This window comes from Nomascus leucogenys, chromosome 14 (genome assembly GCF_006542625.1).
Source record: "Nomascus leucogenys isolate Asia chromosome 14, Asia_NLE_v1, whole genome shotgun sequence".
Classification (NCBI taxonomy): domain Eukaryota; kingdom Metazoa; phylum Chordata; class Mammalia; order Primates; family Hylobatidae; genus Nomascus; species Nomascus leucogenys.
The window spans coordinates 11,007,173-11,029,720 of NC_044394.1; the positions used below are offsets into that span (position 1 = coordinate 11,007,173).

General features: G+C 39.1%; 1 protein-coding gene across 1 annotated transcript in view; it reads right to left on the reverse strand.

Annotated features, from left to right (window-relative positions):
• Positions 1–22,548, reverse strand: part of MED13 (mediator complex subunit 13) — a 125,660-nt gene that overhangs the window by 80,251 nt on the left and 22,861 nt on the right. Inside the window, exons 4-8 of the mRNA XM_003278495.4 lie at positions 10,579–10,724; positions 8,920–9,117; positions 6,582–6,776; positions 4,993–5,155; positions 4,687–4,797 (exon numbers count right to left, since the gene is read on the reverse strand). Of these exons, the coding sequence (XP_003278543.3) occupies positions 4,687–4,797; positions 4,993–5,155; positions 6,582–6,776; positions 8,920–9,117; positions 10,579–10,724 (813 nt within the window). The remainder of the gene's footprint in view (positions 1–4,686; positions 4,798–4,992; positions 5,156–6,581; positions 6,777–8,919; positions 9,118–10,578; positions 10,725–22,548) is intronic.

Consider the following 22,548-nt stretch of genomic DNA (forward strand, 5'->3'; position numbering starts at 1 on the left):
ATTCATGTTCCTGCAGAAGACATGATCTCATTCTTTTTTATGGCTGCACAGTATTCCATGGTGTACATGCACATTTTCTTTATCCAGGCTGCCAGTGATGAGCACTTAGGTTGATTCCATGTCTTTGCTATTGTGAATAGTGCTGCAACGAACATTCCCATGCATGTGTCTTTATGACAGAATGCTTTATATTCCTCTAGGTATATATATCCAGTAATAGGACTGCTCGGTCAAATAGTAGTTCTGGAAAAGCCTAATTACATTTAAGCATTCTTTTAGTCTTAGACCAGGGATTAGCAAACTTTTTCTGTAGGGAACCAGAGAGTCAATATTTTATCCCCTGGGGGCCAGTCTGTGTCACAACTATTCAACTCTGCCACTGTGGGGCAAAAGTGACCACAGACAATATGTAAATAAATGAACGTGGCTGTGTTCTAATAAATCCTTATTTATCAATACTGAAATCTGAATTTCACACAACTTTCACATACCATAAAACATTATTTTTTTCAACTTTTAAAAAATGTAAAAATCATTTTCAGTTGGCTGGGCATGGTGGCTCACACCTATAATCCCAACACTTTGGGAGGCCAAGGCAGATGGATTACCTGAGGTCAGGAGTTTGAGACCAGACTGACCAACATGGTGAAACCCCGTCTCTACTAAATAATACAAAAAATTAGCCAGATGTGGTGGCGCATGCCTGTAGTTCTGGCTATTCGGAACGCTAAGGCAGGAGAACTGCTTGAACCTGGGAGGCGGAGGTTGCAGTGAGCAGAGATCACGCCATTGCACTCCCGTCTGCGAGACATCGTCTCAAACAAATAAAAAAAATCATTTTCAGCTTACAGGCCATACAAAACAGGCAGTGGGCATATGGCGAATTCATCACAGTTTGCTGACCCCCATTCTTATACAAATTATGTTCAGATTAGGTGTGGCTTTTTAGCTATTTTAAACTGCTAAACAATAGCTAAATATATCCTTGTTTTTATTCTAATCTCTCTAACAGAGGTAAATTTTCAACAAAGTTGCCAGACTTTAAAAAATTACATATTCTTTAATCCAAAGAGCCTCCATAAGAATATTCAATTTATGCAAAAACTTAACAGCACACTTGAGAGAGTCTGTTATTATATATTCAAACCAACAGAGCAAATGTAAGAAAAACCTTGGCCCTAACCTGCAGGCACTCCATTTCTTTAGTTCACTTCCATGAGAAAGACAGGTGACCATCTATTCCATCACAAATTCTGACTAGGGATGTCAAGGCCATTGTTGTTTACTTGACTGCAAAAGCCTATGATCTATGTTTAATCTGCAGGATAAAATAATAAACTCTAGGCAACATAATTTTAAAACTTCTCACAACCAAATCTTATGAAAAGGCTTTAATATATAAACTAAATAAATTTCTAAAGAATTCCACGTTCATCTATTCTTCTACCAATCATTCCACCAATATAGTCCATTAGAAAGCGTGACGGCTTTGTCATGCTTTGACAGTTTTGCTCCCTTGTGACAGTTTTTCCCTTATAGAATCCTATTTTCTGAATCTTATTTCAACATTTCACCTACAGCTGCCCAAAGAATGTTATAAGAAATTACTCCACAAAACCCAGCACTGTATTTACCATTAAAAAAAAAAAAAAAAAGACTGTAGTTGGAAGCATTCCCCTTGAAAAGTGGCACAAGATAAGAATGCCTCATCTCACTCCTATTCAAAATAGTATTGGAAGTCCTGGCCAGAAGAATCAGGGAGAAAAAAATAAAGGGCATTCAAATAGGAAGAAAGGAAGCAAAACTATCCCTGTTGGCAGACAACATGATTCTAGACCTGGAAAACCCCACAGTTGCGGCCCAAAAGCTCCCTCAGCTGGTAACTTCAGTAAAATTTCAGGATACAAAATCACTGTACAAAAATCACTAGCATCCCTATATACCAACAACAGCCAAGCTGAGAGCCAAATCAGAAATGCAATCCCATTTGCATCTGCCACAAAGAGTAAAATAACTGGGAATACAGCTAACCAGAGAGGTTAAAGATCTCTACAATAAGAATTACAAAACACTGCTCAAAGATATCAGAGACGATGCAAAAAACCAGAAAAACATTCCATGCTCATAGATAGGAAGAATCAATATCCTTAAAATAGCCATACTGCCCAAAGCAATTTGGATTCAATGCTATTCTTATCAAACTACCAATGACATTCTTCACAGAACTAGGAAAAACTATTTTAAAATTTGTATGAAATCCAAAAAGAGCCCAAACAGCCAAGGCAATCCTAAGCAAAAAGAACAATGCTGGAGGCATCATGTTACCTGGCTTAAACAATACTACAGGACTACGGTTACCAAAACAGCATGGTACTGGTACTAAAACAGACACATAGACCAATGAAACAGAATAGAGAGCCCAGAAATAAGGCTGCACTGAAGCAACCATCTGATCTTTGACAAAGCTCACAAAAACAAGCAACGGGGAAAGGACTCCCTATTCAATAAATGGTGCTGGTAAAACTGGCTAGTCATATGCAGATGACTGAAATCGGACCCCTTCCTTACACAATACATAAACATCAACTCAAGATGGATTAAAGACTTAAATGTAAAACCCAAAACTATAAAAACCCTGTAAGACAACCTAGACAATACCCTTCTGGACACAGAAATGGGAAAAAATTTCATGACAAAGATGTCAAAAGCAATCACAACAAAAGCAAAAACTGACAAATGGGATCTAATTAAACTAAAGAGCATTTGCACAGCAACAGAAATTATCAACAGACTAAACAGATAACCTACATAATGGGAGAAAAGTTTTGCAAACTATGCTGACAAATGTCTAATATCCAGTATCTAAAAAATCTTAAATTTATAAAAAAAAAATCCTATTAAAAAGTGGGCAAAGGACATGAAAACTTTTCAAAAGATGACATATGTGCAGCCAACATACATATGTAAAAAAGCTCAACATCACTGATCATTAGAGAAATGCAAATCAAAACCATAATGAGATAACATCTCACACCAGTCAGAATGGCTATTATTAGAAAGTCAAAAAATAACAGATGCTGGTGAGGTTGAGAAGGAAACATTTATACACTGTTGGTGGGAGTGAAAATAGTTCAACCATTGTGGAAAGCAGTGGTGATTCCTCAAAGAGCTACAACTACCATCCGACCCAGCAATCCCATTACTGGGTTATATACCCAGGGAATATAAATCATTCTACCATAAAGACACATATATGCGAATGTTCACTGCAGCACTATTCACAATAGCAAAGACATGGAATCAACCTAAATGCCCATCAATGACAGACTGGATAAAGAAAATGTGGTACATATACACCATGGAATACTGTGCAGCCATAAAAAAAGAATGAGATCATGTCATCTGCAGGAACATGGATGAAGCTGGAGGTCATTATCCTTAGCACAGGAACAGAAAGCCAATTACTGCCTGTCCTCACCTATAAGTGGTAGCTAAATGATGAGAACTCATGGACACAAAGAAGGGTCCAACAGACACTGGGGTCTACTTGAGGGTGGAGGCTGGGAGAAGGGACAGGAGCAGAAAAAGTTAACTACTGGGTACTAGGCTTAGTATCTGAGTGACAAAATAATCTATACAGCAAACCCTTGTGACATGAGTTTACCTATTTCACAAACCTGCACATGTAACCCTGAACCAAAAATAAAAGCTTAAAAAAAAAGAAATTACTCTTCAAAACCCAACACTGTATTTGCTATTAAAAAAAGATTGTACCACGAGGTCAGGAGATTGAGACCATCCTGGCTAACACAGTGAAACCCTGTCTCTATTAAAAATCCAAAAAAAAAAAAAAATTAGCTGGGCATGCTGGCAGGCACCTGTAGTCCCAGCTACTTGGGAGACTGAGGCAGGAGAATGGCATGAACCCGGGAGGTGGAGCTTGCAGTGAGCCGAGATCGCACCACTGCACTCCAGCCCAGGGGACAGTGCAAGACTCCGTCTCAAAAAATAAAAAAAAGATTACTGTAGGCCAGGTATGGTGGCTCACACCTGTAATCCTAGCACTTTGGAAAGCCAAGGGGAGGATTGAGGCTACGAGTTCAAAACCAGCCTGGACAACATACCAAGATCCCCTAAGAATTTTTTTTTTTCTTTTAATTAGCCAGGTGTGGTGGCACATGCCTGTAACCCCAGCTACTTGAGAGGCTGGGGCAGGAGGATCGCCTGAGGCCAGGAGTTTGAGGCTGCAGTGAGCCATGATCACTCCAGCCTAGGTAATAAAGCAAGAGCCTGTCTCTTCATTTTTTAAAAAAGAAAGAACTCTCGTGAGAAATTTCTCAGGCAGCGCCATTGAGGAAGGAATGCTTTTCTCAAGAGATTTATATGCCTTGTATACCTTATAGATACTATATATACCATAGCTCCATATAAAATTGTCTTTTATTTAGCTACTAGGAAACAAAACTTTCAGAGTCTGCCTCTGGTAACAGTGAATGAACTGAAAGCTTTATTTACATGTACTTCTATAATCAGGTTCAAATTCCTGAAATATTTTTCTTGAATTTTCTTTTGAAAAAAATCCTAACATCATGTTCATGTAAGCTATTTCAAATAAAGTGGGCATAAGCATTCAGTGGCATAAGAAACTATCACACATAGGCATCAATTGGTCGGGAAATAATCTACCTCAAACAACTGCAATTTGTTCTTTGTGTGGCTTCAACAAAATCCCAGGATGCCACTTTAGCAGCTGTCGCTTCTTCGCATAGACCACCTGATGAAGCAGTATACTTCCTCCTAAGATTTAAAGTTACAAAATTCTTTAGAATTCATAAAATTTTCTATTAAACCTGAATGTAGCATTAAAATTAATTTTAAAGATCAACATTATGAGTTAAAGAAAAATCAAATGACTGCTTATACTTTAGATACCTTCTAATTATAAGTAATTATCAACATGCAATTTTTGAACTTATAAATGAAAATACACACTTGTTCTGTGCTCTGTTCATATTGCATTCTTGCCAAACTCTATCCACCACATGATTTGCTAATTTTCTGGGTATTTTCCCACCATGGTGGCTAGTACTATCGGAGTTGAAGCCATCAGATACTGAAGAAAATTTGACCCACTTCTGGGCAGACTGAGGATCAACTGAAAACAAAACAAAAAAACAGGCTGTAGGAGAACAAACGTAGGTTTCAAGTAACATTATCTGGGTTTTTTATTAATTTGTGATACAAGCTGCTCCAGCTATCTGGTAAAATTATTTATATTTTGAGATAAAAAGCATGCTACTTTTTGGAACCAGATCTCATTAGGCAATGTGGCAATCAAGTACATCTCTGTAACTTACCACTCTCAGTACCAAGAGTGGGGTTCTCAGGAGCCAGGTAAGGCCAACACACGGTGGCATGTGGGGGGAGGTGGGCTGAAGGCAAGGAAGGAGATGTCCCATGGATCATGCTGTATAAGCAAACCAGACTACTCTGATGCCCAGAGTGACATCATCAAGGTCAGGGGCTGGCCAGAGGTGGGTAGACTGGAAGGACTTAGGAGTAGTGCGAAGGGGCCCTGGACACCAGCCATGGAGCCGCTGCACAGAGCCTGGCTTCCATATCAAGGTGGGGTTTGGAGCCCAGGATGAGCCCCTGCGGCGGCAGCAATCTGGCCCTTCTGTCCCTGCCAGCCTCTGACCTGGGTCAGTCAATCATTGCTGGATTTTAGCCAAACACTTCAGTGTTCTCATTTTGTTGGAAATCAGACAGTCTTTTTTGTAAGGCCAGCTGAGCATGAGCATATTTCCCCTCCACTGTAAAAAGCTCTTCTGTGTTTTTGTATGTTTCTCCTCCAATGTAAAAAGTTCTTCTGTGTTTTTGTTTTAAAGGTAGATGGAGGGAGGGTAGGGATATAAACCTGTTGCATGAATCGGTGGGTCAGAACTTTAGTATATGCGTATGTTCTTGAGTGACAGGGCATTTTGCTGAAAATAAGCACCTTGGTAACCAAACCCCTTTTAATAGCTAAAACGCTTTAGTTCTGTATTGACAGTTACTGTAAAAGCTTGGGTTTATTTTTGTAGGACTTAAGGGCTAAGAATTAGAACACAGCAATGGGCTGCTCTGTTGGAGTAAATTTTAATTATAGATAAACACACAAACCTTTAAAAATAAAAGCACGCTACTTTTAAATACAGAAAGCAAAATATCTAAAACAGGGAATGCAAACTGGATGGCAGTGTATCGATGCTGATTTTCTAAGAGGATTGAGTAATAGTTGTATAGGAGAGTGTCCTTAATTCTGGGAAATACACTGAGTACACAGGAGTGATGGGACATCATGTCTGTAGCTTGTTCTCAAATGGTTCAGAAAAAGACCAATGATAATGAATGTACATACATACAGAGAGGGTGATGGAGTAAATAATAACAGTTTGGAAATCTGGCTAAAGAAATTATTTGTACTACACTTGTAACGTCTCAAGAAGTTTGAAACTATTTCAAAATAAATTATTTCTTAAGTACTTACTATACACAAAATAACAGATTACCAGAGCTGATGAGACAAATTACTGCTGTACCTGTTTGGACTTCCTCAGGAGATGTAGGTGGTGTAAGCGTAACCGAAGACATAGCAGGATCTCTTGTGGAAGCAGGCACTTGGTGGACACCCAAGCAAGAAGATGAACAGTGAGTGGATCCCACAGGGCTAGGAGTAGGAATGTCTGACTGAGGGACTAGAACAAAGCATGCTGGGTAGATCATTCGGACACCAGCTGAAAGGAAAAAAATGGGACAGGAAAACCAATTACCTTTGTGACTAGTGAATTAGTTTCACTCAAAAGTACTATAATGGAAAAGTAGGTATCACATTTATACAAATAAAAATACATTTTTATAAATATAAGCTTCTTTGGCATGAGTTTTTCTTTTTTTTTTTTTTTTTTTTTTTAGAAGAAACCACAATAAACTGTCAGTGGTGGTTACCTTTGCTGAGAGATTTGGAAAAAGGCAGCTTTCCTTTTAATTTTTTAGATTTCTAGAAATGTGCTTTTTAAATCTTTATTTGCATCTCTGACCAACTTAATGTGTATTACTTTTTCAATTTTATTTTTTAAGTTTAACAAAGGTAATCTGGACACCAGAATTACAAACCATTTTCTACTTACTTTTCTATATGCCTCTATATTAAAAGCCTAAAAAATGTGTGTTTTTTCCATTTTTGTCACAACTGCTCTGGTAGTAATGTGTTTATTAAAAGTGAACACTGGTAATCTTTTTCTTAAAAAAAACAGACAACAACAAAAAAAAACAGGCCAGGAGTGGTGGCTCACACCTGTAATCCTAGCACTTTGGGAGGCCGAGGCGGGTGGGACATTTGAAGTAAGGAGTTCAAGAGCAGCCTGGCCAACATGGCTAAACCCCATCTCTACTAAAAATACAAAATTTAGCTGGGCTTGGTGGCAGGCACCTATAATCCCAGCTACTCGGGAGGGTGAGACAGGAGAACTGCTTGAGCCCAGGAGGTGGAGGTTGCAGTGAGCAGAGATCGCGCCATAGCAATCCAGCCTGGGCAGCGACAGAGCGAGATTCCGTCTCAAAAAAAAAAAAAAAAAAAAAAAAAAGATGAAATGAGGTGATCTTCACGTATAACATTACCATTAGATTCCCTTAAATACAATACAATAGATTCTAATTCCAATTATCTGCTAAATTATACTTTCTCCATGCCTCCTCTCATGCCTCTCTGAGGTAGAGTATATGTCTTCACTCCATTGTCAGGCTATGTAACTTGCTCTGGAATGTAAACATGTGATATAAGCCACATCCTAACAGAAGCTTTAAATGTGCCTGCAGGGTCAGTGCAGCTTCTCTCACTTCTGTCTTCTGCTATGAAATTAACATGTCCCAGATATGGCTACTTTGTTAACCTGGGTCCCTGAATGAGAGGACATAGAGAATACAGCCAATCTGAAAAAATCTGACCCTTTTAGGCTCGGCGTGGTGGCTCATGCCAGTAATCCCAGCACTCTGGGAGGCCAAGGTAGGTGGATCACTTGAGGTCAGGAATTTGAGACCAGCCTGGCCAACACGGCAAAACCCCATCTCTACTAAAATTACAAAAATTAAGTGGGCATAGTGGCATGCACCGGTAATCCCAGCTACTAGCAAGACTGAAGCAGGAAAAGCGCTTGAACCTGGGAGGTGGAGGAGGTTGCAGTGAGCCAAGATCGTGCCATTGCACTCCAGCCTGGGCAACAGAGCGAGACTCCGCCTCAAAAAAAATAAAAATAAATAAATAAATAAATAAATAAATAAAAAATACAAAAATCTGACCCTTTTGGCAGGCAGAGCATGCCAAAGTCATAAATTCTTTAGTTACATTTTCTGTCTCTTAAGTTATTGGAAGTGATAGTTTTACCAAATGTTAAAAGATCATATAACACAGGTTGTCAACTTTTCAGCCTCCAAATATTAATTCACTCACAATTAACTGTCCCATCCTAAGCATGCTTCCCTCTAGACAGAATATATTTCCCTGCCCCAATGACTTTGGCTTGGCCATTTAACTAGTTTTGTCTAATGCAATGTGAGCAGATGTAACATACACCATATCCCAGCAGAAGCTCCGAGTACACTTACAGGGTTAGGTTCAGTCCCTATTATTCTTCTGTTCTCATAAGAACAGCATGTCCTAGCTACTGGGATATTCATTTAACCTAAGTTACAGAATGAGCAGATACATGGAGCCAAACCAGCTAACATGCAGCCCTTAAGTAACGTGAGCAGGAAATAAGGAACAAATCTTTGGTGTTGAAAGCCACTGAGTTATTATAGACTTGTTTGTTATGCAGCAAAATATAACTAATACATACAATCAAGCATTTTCCCCTTAGGAATAATACTCAGGATCCATACCAACAAGAACTTCTACTGCAGCTAAAGAATCATCTTCCCAATCCATATCTTCCTGTTTTTCTTCAGACATCTCCTTCAAGCAACATGAGATAGGATAGAACTGTTTCCATTCACCAATTAATTTTTTTGTAGCTGAATCAGACATCTTGAATGCCTGTCCTGTGAGAGTGCCATTTAGTCCAAATGGGCATAAGATAACTAGAAACCCAAAGCAGACATCAAATAAGTAACAAAAGACTGTTTTACCAAATAAGAACACAGTGAACAACGTGGCAAGTAATCGCGCAATTATGAAAAAGAAAAGGAAACCAATAATAACCATTCCAGAGAAAAATCAACTTATTATACTTCGTTACTGTGAAGATAAAGTACAACACTGAGTTTATTATATAAACTGTTAAAAATTTGTCTGCCCAGGCTGGGCATAGTGGCTCACGCCTGTAATCCCAGCATTTTGGGAGGCTGAGGCAGGTGGATCACCTGAGGTCAGGAGTTCAAGACCAGCCTGGTCAACATGGTGAAATCCTGTCTCTAATAAAATACAAAAAAATTTAGCTGGGTGTGGTGGCACACACCTGCAATCCCAGCTACTTGGGAGGCTGAGACAGGAGAACTGTTTGAACCTGGGAGGCAGAGGCTGCAATGAGCCAAGATGGCACCACTGCACTCCAGCCTGGGCAACAGAGGGAGACTTTGTCTCAAAAAAAAAAAAAATTGTCTGCCCAAACGCTAAGAATTTTAACAGAAGCTGGGAATATTTGTGTATCCTTCAATTTACTTTGACTCCCACTAAGAAAAAGCATTCTAAGAAAAAGCAATCTGATGAAAAACAATATAGATATATAAATCTAAATATTTATAATGTACTGCCATGTAAACTTTAAAAAGCAAATATTAGGTTTAAAGTTAAAATAAGAACACACTGCCAAGCCTTAAAGGCAATTCAGCAATCTTATAAAATATTTCTTCTAGAATTCAACTTTTTTCATAGCATAAATAGTATCAAAAGTCCCTTTGTAGCTATGTTACACATGGTTCTGGCCAGGCATGGTGGCTCACTCACACCTATAATCCCAGCACTTTGGGAGGCCGAGGCAGGTGGATGACTTGAGGTCAGGTGTTCAAGACCAGCCTGGCCAACACGATGAAACCCAGTTCTACTAAAAAAAATACAAAAATTGGCCAGGCGTGGTGGAAAGCGCCTGTAATCCCAGCTACTAGGGAGGCTGAGGCAGGAGAATTGCTTGAATCCGGGAGGTGGAGGTTGCAGTGAACCGAGATCACGCCACTGCACTCCAGCCTGGGTGACAGAATGAAACTCCGTCTCAAAAAACAAAAACAAACAAAATATGGCTTATATGACCTGACACACAAGATAACCTTGAAAACATTAACACATATAAATCCAATACGCTATCTAAAAGAACACTTTAAACTACTTCACCATTCACGGTCAAGAATTTTTTGGTAATACCTGTATTTAAAAATTTATTTCACTGACTTAACACTCTAATGGGGAAGAAAAAAGTAAATGACATCAAAATCATCATTAGGCTAAAGATCAGGGGGAATTCCATCAATCCCCAAATGTAAAATTATGAAGTTCAATAAGGATCTTTCAATAAAAGATCAAATACCTAATATAATAAAATAATCTACCTTGAAATGGGCTATTAGACTGTTGAGCAAGGGTGATATGCTCTTCACTGAGAAGGTATACAGGTTGATGTTGGTTAATTTCCACACTGGTACAAACATTGCTGTCTCCATGCAAGAAAAAGGTGAAGGAGCAGGACAAGTGTTCACTAAAAAAGAAGAAAAAGTTTTATCTTAGTGATGACTAGTGGCCAAAAATGTTAACTTGCTTTTCTTTATTAGGAAGTACGCAAAAATGCACTCTATTTTGCCCAAAAATTCTACTTTATCAGAAGGAAAAAAAATCATGGATATGAGCAAAGACTTAGCTATAAGAAATGTTCTTTACAACACTGTTTATAATAGGAAAGGCTGCAAATACAGGAACCAGTTAAACGAGTTAGGTACATTCACACACAGAATTATTATATAGCCACAAAAATAAGTTAAAATAGAAGAGTAGGTTTATTGGAAAGGGACAGGCTACCAAAATAGTAGGATGAATTTTTTTTTTCTTTTTTAAAGAAAGAGAAAGGGTCTCACTATGTTGCCCAGGCTGGCTTGTAACTCCTGGGCTCAAGGGATCTTCTTACCTCAGCCTCCAAAGCAGCTGGGACTACAGACGTGGGCCATCGTACCCAGCTTTTTTTTTTTTTTTTTTTAAGAAAAAAGTTTTATTTGGATAAAGAAAATAAAGGCGGACAACAGAATTAACGGTGACTTAATTTTTATTTCTGCCTATTTTCCCCTCTATATAAGAAACTAAATACAAATGTTTTCTCACTTTATTAATTCTCAATTGGACTAATCATTTAATGCAATCCCCTCCCAACCAATAACATTATTTTAAAGCAATAATGGGTCTTACAGTTGAAGGCATCCTAGAATCAAGAATATATGCAAAACAGTACACCTTAATGAAATTCAGGTATGGCTGAGTATACAGGTTGGAAAATAAAAGTTCCCAAGGACACCAGAGGTATCCTCAAGATACAATTTAGAAAGGTCAAGTTGCACAGAAGAGGATAAGATTGTACACTAAGAAAATAAACTCTTCTTATTCCTTCTCTACACATTTATCTTAAGAATCCATCTTTAAAAAAGTTTTTTAAACTATGATGATTAATCAACTCAAAACCTGTTTTATATATGTATAAGCTCTCTTAAATTTCTTCTGGATAAGCAGAACTTAGTGAATTAAAATTAAATTATAGTAAAAGTAATGCTAGAGTTAACAGAAGTGGGAAAATAGATGGTAGAAAAGAGGCAAAAAGCAATACAGAGCTAAGAATTTCTACATCTTATACATATGGAGTCGATACAAAATGTCTAAACTTGATAGAACAAGAAACAGAAATTTAAGCATGTTATTCAAGTTAGAAATGTAACTGACAGAGGCTAGTCTGAAGGTAGTGAGTTACCTCAATTGACTGTTCAGTTAGTTGCAGATCGAACTCCTTGTTCTACTCTTTCCCCTCTTTCCACTACTGCATGTGACTAGTCTAAAAAATGCTTTTAATAGAAATAAATTTTTTTTAGGTCAGGCACAGTGGCTCACATCTGTAATCCCAGCACTTGGAAGGTGGGCAGATCACTTAAGGCCAAGAGTTCAAGACCAGCATGGCCAACATGGTGAAACCTCCATCTCCCTAAAGATACAAAAAATTAGCCAGGTGCGGTGGCAGGTGCCTATAATCCCAACTACTTGGGAGGCTGAGGCATGCAACTCGCTTGAATCCAGGATGTGGAGGCTGCAGTGAGCTAAGATCGCACCACTGTATTACAGCATGGGCGACAGAGTAAGACTCTGTCTCAAAAAATATATAAGTAAATAAAAATAAAATAAAAATTAATGTAACTGACAGAAAAACTAAAAATAATATAACTAAAATAAAAAGCAGACAAAAAACTTATCATTCTTGGCAAGAAAGCAGTGACAATGGCTCGGAGTGGTGGCTCATGCCTGTAATCCCGGCACTTTGGGAAGCTGAGGCAGGAGGATCACCTGAGGTCAGGAGTTCGAAACCAGCCTAGCCAACATGGCAAAACCCCGCCTCTACTAAATATACAAAAATTAGCCAGGCATGGTGGTAGGCACCTGTAGTCCCAGCTACTCAGAAGGCTGAGGCAAGAGAATCACTTAAACCCGGGAGGTGGAAGTTGAAGTGAGCACCACTGCATTCCCAGCCTAGGAAACAGAGGAAGACTGTCTAAAAGAAAAAAAAAAAAAAAAAAAAAGAAAGAAGAAAAAGGAAGAAGAAAAGAAAAAAAAAACAGTGACATTGTTGAAAGTTGATAAATCAAGGCCCAGAGGCAGTATAAAAATCTCTGGAATTATGACAGTAACCACCAGAAGTAAAACAAAGTTTAAAAAAAAAAACAAAAAAACCCAACCTGGTTACTTCTGGGAAAGGGAGTTGGATATTTGGGCAGGAATCTTTAAGGTTTTTTAATTTATAATACCATTCTGTTCTGCTTGAATTATATTAAAGTTTTTTAATTTTTATAAATTATAAATTCTATATATTAATCAGTCATTACTATACATTTCCTCACGTCAATAATTTTTATTTAATAAAGTTTTTTTTTTTTTTTTTTTGAAATGGAGTCTCGCTGTTGCCCAGGCTGGAGTGCAGTGGCGCGATCTCAGCTCACTGCACGCTCCGCCCCCCAGGGTTCACGCCATTCTCCTGCCTCAGCCTCCCACGTAGCTGGGACTATAGGCGCCCGCCACCTCGCCCGGCTAAATTTTTTTTGTATTTTTAGTAGAGATGGGGTTTCACCGTGTCAGCCAGGATGGTCTCGATCTCCTGACCTCGTGATCCACCCGCCTCGGCCTCCCCAAGTGCTGGGATTACAGGTGTGAGCCACCGCGCCCGGCCTAATAAAGTTTTATTTAGAAATAATTTTAAATTTACAGAAAAGTTGCAAAGACAGCATAGGGAGTTCCCATATACTCTTCACCCAATTTCCCCTAATGTTAATGAACATCTTAGACAATCATTTGTCAAACAAGCAATTAACAATGATACACTATTAACCAAACTCCAGTCTTTATTTGGATTTTCTACTTATGTACTTTCTCTGTTCCAGGATCCAATCCAAGATACCACATTGCATTTAACCAATAGTTTATAATAGAAAAGAAAAAAAATAAGCTTGTTTCTACTCTGATTAAAATGTTAATCTCGGCCAGGCGCAGTGGCTCATGCCTGTAATACCAGCACTTCAGGAGGCCAAGGCAGGCAGATCACGAGGTCAGGAGTTCAAGAACACCCTGTGCAATATGGTGAAACCCTGTCTCTATTGAAAAATACAAAAATCAGCTGGGTGGGGTGGCACACGCCTGTAGTCGCAGCTACTCGGAAGGCTGAAGCAGGAGAATTGCTTGAACCCGGGAGGCGGAGGTTGCAGTGAGCCGAGATCACGCCACTGCGCTCCAGCCTGGGCGACAGAGTGAGACTCCATCTTAAAAAAAAAAAAAAAGTTAATCTTATTGGAATAATTATTGGTTGAAGAATTATGAAGACTAAAGACACCTGCTTTAGTAAAAAGGGTATAAATCTAAAATAACCACCCAATCAAGATAAGTAAAGAGACTGTTAATAATAACTTTGAGAACTATCCACTCATCAACAGACCAATGCTATTGCTCATTTAAAGTAAAAAACTGAAAGCCAGGTGTGGTAGCTCACAACTGCAATCTCAGCTACTGGAGAGGGAGAGTTGAGAGGATCACTTGAGGTCCAGAGTTCAAGGCCAGCCTGGCAACATAACAAGAGCCTGTCTCTACAAAAAAATTTGAAAAACAGCAAGCCATGGTGGCACACATCCATAGTCCCAGTTACTCGAGAGGCTGAGGCAGGAGAATTGCTTGAGCCCAGGAGTATGAAGCTGCAGTGGGCTATAATCGTACCACTGCACTCTGGCCTGGAAAACAGAGCAACACCCTATCTCTAAAAAAAAAAAAAAAAAAAAAAAAAATTTACTTTGGGAGGCCGAGGCGGGCGGATCACGAGGTCAGGAGATCGAGACCATCCTGGCTAACACAGTGAAACCCCATCTCTACTAAAAATACAAAAAAATTAGCCGGGCGTAGTGGCGGGCGCCTGTAGTCCCAGCTACTCGGGAGGCTGAGGCAGGAGAATGGCGTGAACCCAGAAGGTGGAGCTTGCAGTGAGCAGAGATTGCGCCACTGCACTCCAGCCTGGGCGACAGAGCAAGACTCTGTCTCAAAAAAAAAAAAAAAAACATTAAATAAATAAATAAAAGAATATGACCAGACTGCCCACTGGCCTAAGGAGAATGAGAAACACATGGAATAGACTTCTACCTAATCTGTAGTTTAAAGCATAAAGTATGACATCAACTGGCTAACCACTCCCCACCTCCATCATCTCAAGTTGACCTCCAGTTACACGAGAATACATAACTGTTATTTTTAAGCCACTAAGTTTTGGGGATGGTTTGGTTATAGCAAAATAACTGATATAGAAATCAGTACCAAAAGTGAGGTACTGCCAAAACAAAAACCTGAAACATGTGGCTTCCGCTTTGGGACTAGATGGTGGGTGTGGAGTAATCTAGGACACTAGAGAAATGATGAGGAAGCTACTATGAGAGACTGGGAAATGATGACCCATGCTATATAATGGGGAAACACTTTGTGGAATCATTGCCAGAAATAATCTGCAAGGCAGAAAATGTGCCTAATGAACTTAAAGAACAGTTCAAGTCAAAATGTAAATTGGTTTTTAAGAGCTACACTTATTAAAGTACTAAAAGAAAGACATAAATATAGAAAAGAGCTTACTGGCTTGCAAGCATAATTTAGAGAGAATACAGACAACTCAGGACCAGCAGGGTTGAAAAATGAAACAAATACATGGTGCCATTACACAGCCTCAGCGAAAAGATCAAATCAAGAGTGTGACTCTAACATACTGTTATAAACATCAAATATAATTTTTGATACCAATTAAAACATTAAGATTTGGGTTTTTTCCTCATAGCTTTAAGCCTCCATACATTTACTTTTCTCAAAGAAACATTTTAATGTAAACAATCATATGCTACAAATTTTCTTCTGCATGGGAATGCACATATAGCCATATTTGTGCTTTTCTTTCTTTCGAATGTCCTTTTCTGACGCAATTTTTCTATATAACTAAGGATGAGTTACAAAGTATGTAAATACATAAAAGATAATTTCTAAACAGTATTTTTGTCTTAGAAAACCGCTAATATTAATAATTCTGAGAAGAATATGTCCATTATGCTCATATATGTGCTGACATACAACACAGGCAGAAACCAATTTTCAAAGCACTTTTCTCTCTTAACTATAATAAAGGACATGAGAATCTAAAAGCAAGACCAAATGCTAAAAACTTAAATGAAAAACTGATAGTCAACCAGCTAGAATTACTATGTATTTTTCAATATTACAAGTTTTTTACATGTTTTTCAGGCAAACTCAGAAGACTAATGCACGTCTTGGTAGGGAGGCAAATCTTTAAAAAGAATTCTAAGAAGAATTACTAATTAAAAATATCATGCTAAGGAAAACATTTATTAAAGAAGAGCTGGGTGTGGTGGTGAGCACCTGTAGTCCCAGCTACCAAGGAGGCTGAGGGTGGCAGGATACTTGAGGCCAACAGTTCAAGCATGCGGTGCACTTTGATCAAGTCTGTGAATAACCACTGCACTCCAGCCAGGGCAACAGGGAGAGACCCATTTCTTTAAAAAAAAAAAAAAGAGAGAGAGAAGAGACTCAAGCAAGAATAACCTATGTAGAGAAATTGTAATTTGATTAATTTTAGGGTAAATATGCTACAGAAATGATTATGAAAGCTGTGTGCTTACTTAGCTACTGCATAGTAAATTTTTAAAATCTGAATTGCCAATACTTCCAAGAATATTTATAAGTAAAAGCAATAACCTAAAACAGTCTCGTGGTCTTTATCTTTAAAAGACAAAGAGGGCCAGGTGTGGTGGCTCACACCTGTAATCCCAGCACTTTGGGAGGCTGAGGTGGGCTGATCACCTGAGGTCAGGAGTTTGAGACCAGCCTGGCCAACTTGGCAAAACCCCATCTCTACTAAAAATACAAAAATTAGCCCAGTCTGGCCAGGCACGGTGGCTCATGCCTGTAATCACAGCACTTTGGGAGGCCGAGGCGGGCAGATCACGAGGTCAGGAGATCAAGACCATCCTGGCTAACACAGTGAAACCCCATCTCTACTAAAAATACTAAAAATTAGCTGGGCGTGGTAGCGGGCGCCTGTAGTCCCAGCTACTAGCGAGGCTGAGGCAGGAGAATGGCATGAACCCGGGAGGCGGAGCTTGCAGTGAGACAAGGTCGCACCACTGCACTCCAGCTTGGGAGGCAGAGTGAGATTCCATCTCAAAAAAACAAAAAAAAACAAAAAAAAACAAATTAGCCGGGTGTGGTGGTGTGCGCCTATAATCCCAGCTACTCAGGAGGCTGAGGCATGAGAATCGCTTGAACCCAAGAGACGCAGGTTGCAGTGAGCCAAGATCACACCACTGCACTCCAGCCTGGGTAACAGAGCACGACTCCATCTCAAAAAAAAAAAAAAAAAAAAAGACAAAGAGGCCTGTAATCCCAGCACTTCGGGAGGGCAAGGCAGGCAGATCGTTTGAGCCCAGCAATTTGAGACCAGCCTGGCCAACAAGGTGAAATTCCGTTTACACTAAGAATACAAAAATTAGCTGGGTGTGGTGGCACACACTGTAATCCCACTTACTAAGGAAGCTGAGGCAGGACAATCACTTGAACCTGGGGAGGCAGAGATTGCAGTAGGTCGAGATCTTGCCACTGCACTTCAGCCTGGGCAACAGAGTGAGACTTCATCTCAAAAAAAAAAAAAAAAAGACAAAGCGGCTAGGAGACCTGAATTTTATAACCTCTTATCTACTGTTCCTTTAATCAGTGGAGTATAATTCTTAAAAACACAGCTTTCAACTGTTTCATTTCATACATGAAATATTAAATAAGAGAATTTAAAAACAGCCAGTCATGCCTGTTATTTCAGCACTTGGGAGGCTGAGGCAAGAGGAGCTGGGCTTGAGCCCAGGAGTTTGGGACGAGCCTAGGCAGCATAAGACCCCATCTCCGCAAAAAAATTAAAAATTAGCTAGGTGGGGTGGTGCATGCCTGTGGTCCCAGCTACTCGAGAGGCTGAGGCTGAGGTAGAAGGAACATCTGAGCCTGAGAGGTTGAGGGTGGAGTGAGCTATGATGACACCACTGCCCTCCACTCTCCAAACAAAAAATGATATTTAAAATGGATTTTTCTCATGACAAAGCATTTTAAAAGATTTTTAAAATTACTTTAAAAGCATTTTTAACATTTTAAAAATCTATTTTCCTGAAAATATTATAATATGGGAAATGTTTAAATATACATTAATTTGACCTATCTTAAATATTATTTAGGAAAATAAGTTTAGTACGTATAAAATCATAAAAGTCATCTTTCAACTTTCCTAACAGTCTTTCCAATGAGCACTTACCCACTTCATTTTTTTATTTTATGGTTTAGAGACAGGTTCTCACTGGAGTGCGGTGGTACAATCGTAGCTTGCTGCAGCCTCAAACTACTGGGCTCAAGCAATCCTCCCATCTCACCCTCTTGAGTAGCTGGGACTACAGGTGTGCGCTACCATACCCAGCTAATTTTTTTTTTCCTAGGGATGGCAGGAGCAGGGGCTCACTATGTTGCCCAGGCTGGCCTCAAACTCCTGGCTTCAAGCAATCCCCCACCTTGGCCTCCCAAAGTGCTGAGATTACAAGTATGAGCTAACCTCATCTGGCCCCATTTTATCTTTTAAATAATAAAATTTGGCTTCTTGATGTAAAGTGATAAATTGGTCTCCAAGGAGTCTTTGTAGCAATCCAATATTCCAAAGTACAAAACATGTAACCAATGGTCTCAGCTCCCACTGTTTATCTGCCACTACCCTATTTACTAACAACACTCAATCCCAGCAGTCTATGATCAAAGAATCATTACCTCCTATACTGCTAGCATATAATCCCAATATACAATAGTCTGATCTTATTGTAACATACAATGGTTTAAAATAAACCAAGTTTGTATGTGATACTGGAGGGAAACAATATTCTAAATATGTGATACAAGTTGAGATTTTTTTTTTTTTTTTGAGACAGAGTCTTGCTCTGTTGCCCAGGATGGAGTGCAGTAGTGCGACCTTGGCTCACTGCAGCCTCCGCTTCCCAGGTTAAAGTGATTCTTCTTCCTTTGCCTCCTGAGTAGCTGGGATTACAGGCACCCGTGACCATGCCCAGCTAATTTTTGTATTTTCAGTAGAGACAGGGTTTTCCATGTTGGCCAGGCTGGTCTCAAACTCCTGACCTCAAGTGATCTGCCCACCTCGGCCTCCCAAAGTGCTATAGTTACAGACATGAGCCACCGCACCCAGCCAAGACTTTTTTTTTTTTTTTTTTTTTTTTTTTTTTTTTTTTTTTTTTTTTTTTTGAGACAGTTTCACTCTTGTCACCAAGGCTGGAGTGCAATGGCGTGATCTTGGCTCACTGCAACCTCCGCCTCCTGGGTTCAAGCAATTCTCTTGCCTCAGCCTCCCAAGTAGCTGGGATGACAGGCGCCTGCCACTGCGTCCGGCTAGTTTTTTTTTATTTTTTTAGTAGAGATGGGGTTTTGCCATGTATTGGCCAGACTGGTCTTGAACTCCTAACCTTAGGTGATCCGCCCACCTTGGCATCCCGAAGTGCAGGGATTACAAGCATGAGCCACTGTGCCGTTCTGAAATTTTTTTTAAGAGATGGTGGTCTCCCTATGTTACCCAGGCTGGGGTGCAGTGGCTATTCATAGGCACAGTCGTGGAGCACTACAGCCTCAAACTCCCAACCTCAAGTGATCCTCCTGCTGCAGCCTCTTAAGTGGCTGAACTACAGGTGTGCACCACCACACCCAAATCTCTGAAATCCTTATATTAAAGGCAATATTCTAGTCAGAGAATATTATAAAACAATTAGAAAATACCAATATAGTAAATTCAGACTTGCTTTTTTTCCAAGAAGAAATGTTATTTATATCATCCCATCAAACATTTTTGGTATTTAACACTCAGAAAAGTGAGTTAAAACAAAAACATGTCACTACAGTAACAATTCAAAGTATTATTAGCTACTATAAAGGATGGCAGAGAATACTGTTGATCTCCATGAGCTCACACTACAATATCTAAAACAAAAAGTTATGAATGAGGCAGAATTTTATAAATGAAACTTGAACAGTCTTCCATCGTGGAAAAAAAGGTTCCTCAAATTAAGTACTGAAATTAATCAAAAGATTATTCCTAAAATGAAAATGAAGATATATGCTTATAGATTAAAGGTGGCTCCTCTAATAGCAACAATTCCATACGTATGCTAGATTAGGCAGTGCCACATCAAACCTATTTCTAGCATTTGTATTAAGCAGCTACAGAAAAATGATATCCCATTTGCCAGTAGAGAATCTGAGGCACAAGGAGGTTAAATGGCTTGTGTTAAAATCATAATACTAGTAAAGAGAATGCTGACTTCAAACTCTAAACACCCTATCAACCAATTAAAAAAATGGGCAAAAGACTTCAACAGTCATTTCTCCAAAAATGATATACAAATGGCTGATAAACACGTAACATGCTCAACACATCACTAATCATTAGGGAAATGCACACCAAAAACACAATAAGATACCACCTCACACCCATAAAAATAGCTTTAAAAAAAACAAGAAATAACAAGTGTTGATGAGGATGTGGAGAAAATGGCACTCCTCTGCATTGCCTTTGGGAATGTAAAATAGTGCAGCCACTATGGAAAGCAGTACGGAAATTCCTCCAAAAATTATACTTCAAATTACCATATGATCCAGCAATTCCATTTCTGGGTAGACACCCAAAGGAACTTAAAGCAGGGACTTGATGAGAGATGTGTAGACCAATGTTCATAGCAGCATTATTCACAATAGCCAAAAAGTGAAAACAACCCAAATACCATTTACAGATTAATACATAAACAAAATGTAGTATATACATACAACGGAATACTATTCAGCCTTAAAAATAAGGGGAATTCTATCACATTCTTCATAAATGAATCTTGAAGATTTTATGCTTACTGAAGCAACCCAGACAAAAAAGGACAAATACTACATGATTCCACTCACATGAGGTACCTGCAACAGTCAAGTTTCTAGACAGACAAAGTAGAATGGTGGTTATATGAAGCTGATGAAAAGAAAAGAAAAACTGAAGAGCTACCACTCTTTTATGAGTAGACACTCAGTTTGGGACGACGAAAAAGTTCTGCAGATAGATAGTGGTGATGGTTAACAATGTGAATGTACTTAATGCCACTGAACTGTACATTGAAAAATTATTTTTATGTTATATACATTTTACCACAATAAAAAGAAACTGTAGTCATCTTTTCTTTTTTCCTTTGAGATAGGGCCTTGCTCTGTCACTCAGGCTGGAGTGCAGTGGCATGATCAGAATTCACTGCAGCTTCCACCTCCTGAGCTCAAGCGATCTTCCTGCCTCAGCCAACGAAGTAGGTGGGACTACAGGTGTGAGCCACTATGACCAGATAATTTTTAAAATTTATTTTTTGTAGAGATGAGGTCTCACTATGTTGTCCAGGCTGGTCTTGAACTCCTGAGCTTAAGCAATCCTCCTGTCTTGGCCTCCCAAAGTGCAGGGATTACAAGCATGAGCCACTGTGCCCAGCCTCCCCTAGCCATCTTAATTCTGAGATTATTTTTATTCCGTGAATTCAAAAGTTTCCAAACTTGTCTTACATTAGGATCTTCTAAAATTTCCAAAGCCCAGATCACGGTCCCAGGTTAAGACACAGGCATCAATAATTTTTTGTAAGCTCTCCACGTGATTCCCACATCCAGACAAGTTTGGGAATCACTAATCTGTATTTCTACAGCCTTCAGAGTAACTTTTAAATTCTTAAATTTACAGGTATAATACCAGTATCAGGTATTATTAACATAGTTCTATGAACAAAAGATCTATACTAAAATCCAGAAATTAACATCTTACCTGTGAATCCTTTACATATTTCTTCTCACTCAGTGAACATATTACTTACATTATACAGTAAATAATACTTAGAAAGTGGCCGTGTGCGGTGGCTCACGCCTGTAATCCCAGCACTTTGGGAGGCCAAGGTGGGTGTATCATGAGGTCAAGAGATCAAGACCATCCTGGCTAACATGGTGAAACCCCGACTCTACTAAAAACATAAAAATTAGCTTGTAAGAGTCTACAGTAAGAATTATAGAAAGAAATTATGGTAAGAAAGGCTGGGCATGGTGGCTCACACCTATAATCCCAGTACTTTGGGAGGCTGAGGCTGGAGGATCACTTGAGGCTACGAGTTAGAGACCAGCCTGGTCAACATGGCCAATAGAGAAACCCCATCTCTACCCAAATTACAAAACTTAGTAAGGTGTGGTGGTGCACTCCTGAAGTCCTGACTATTTGGGAGGCTGAGGCAGGAGAACTGTTTGAGCCCGGGAGGCAGAGGTCGGAGTGAGTGCACCACTGTACTCTGGCCTAGGAGACAAAGCAAGACCCTGTCTCCGAAAAGAAAAAGAAAAAGAAAGAAAGAAAAGAAAAGAAAAGAAAAGAAAAGAAAAGAAAAGAAAAGAAAGAAAGAAAGAAAGAAAGAAAGAAAGAAAGAAAGAAAGATAGATAGATAGATAGATTATGGTAAGAAAACCTCAACAAGGAGGAAAAACAGGAGAAAGAAAAATCTTTCTTAGCATTTACTTTTTCTCATAAACGTTCTAGAAAGCATGAAAACGTAGAAAATTGACCACGCAAATTCTAGTGACATCATCACTTAAGATTTCAGAAATGATACATAATAATCTTGATGACAGACATTAAGGACAAAACATTATAGACAGGCTACAGGGAAAAC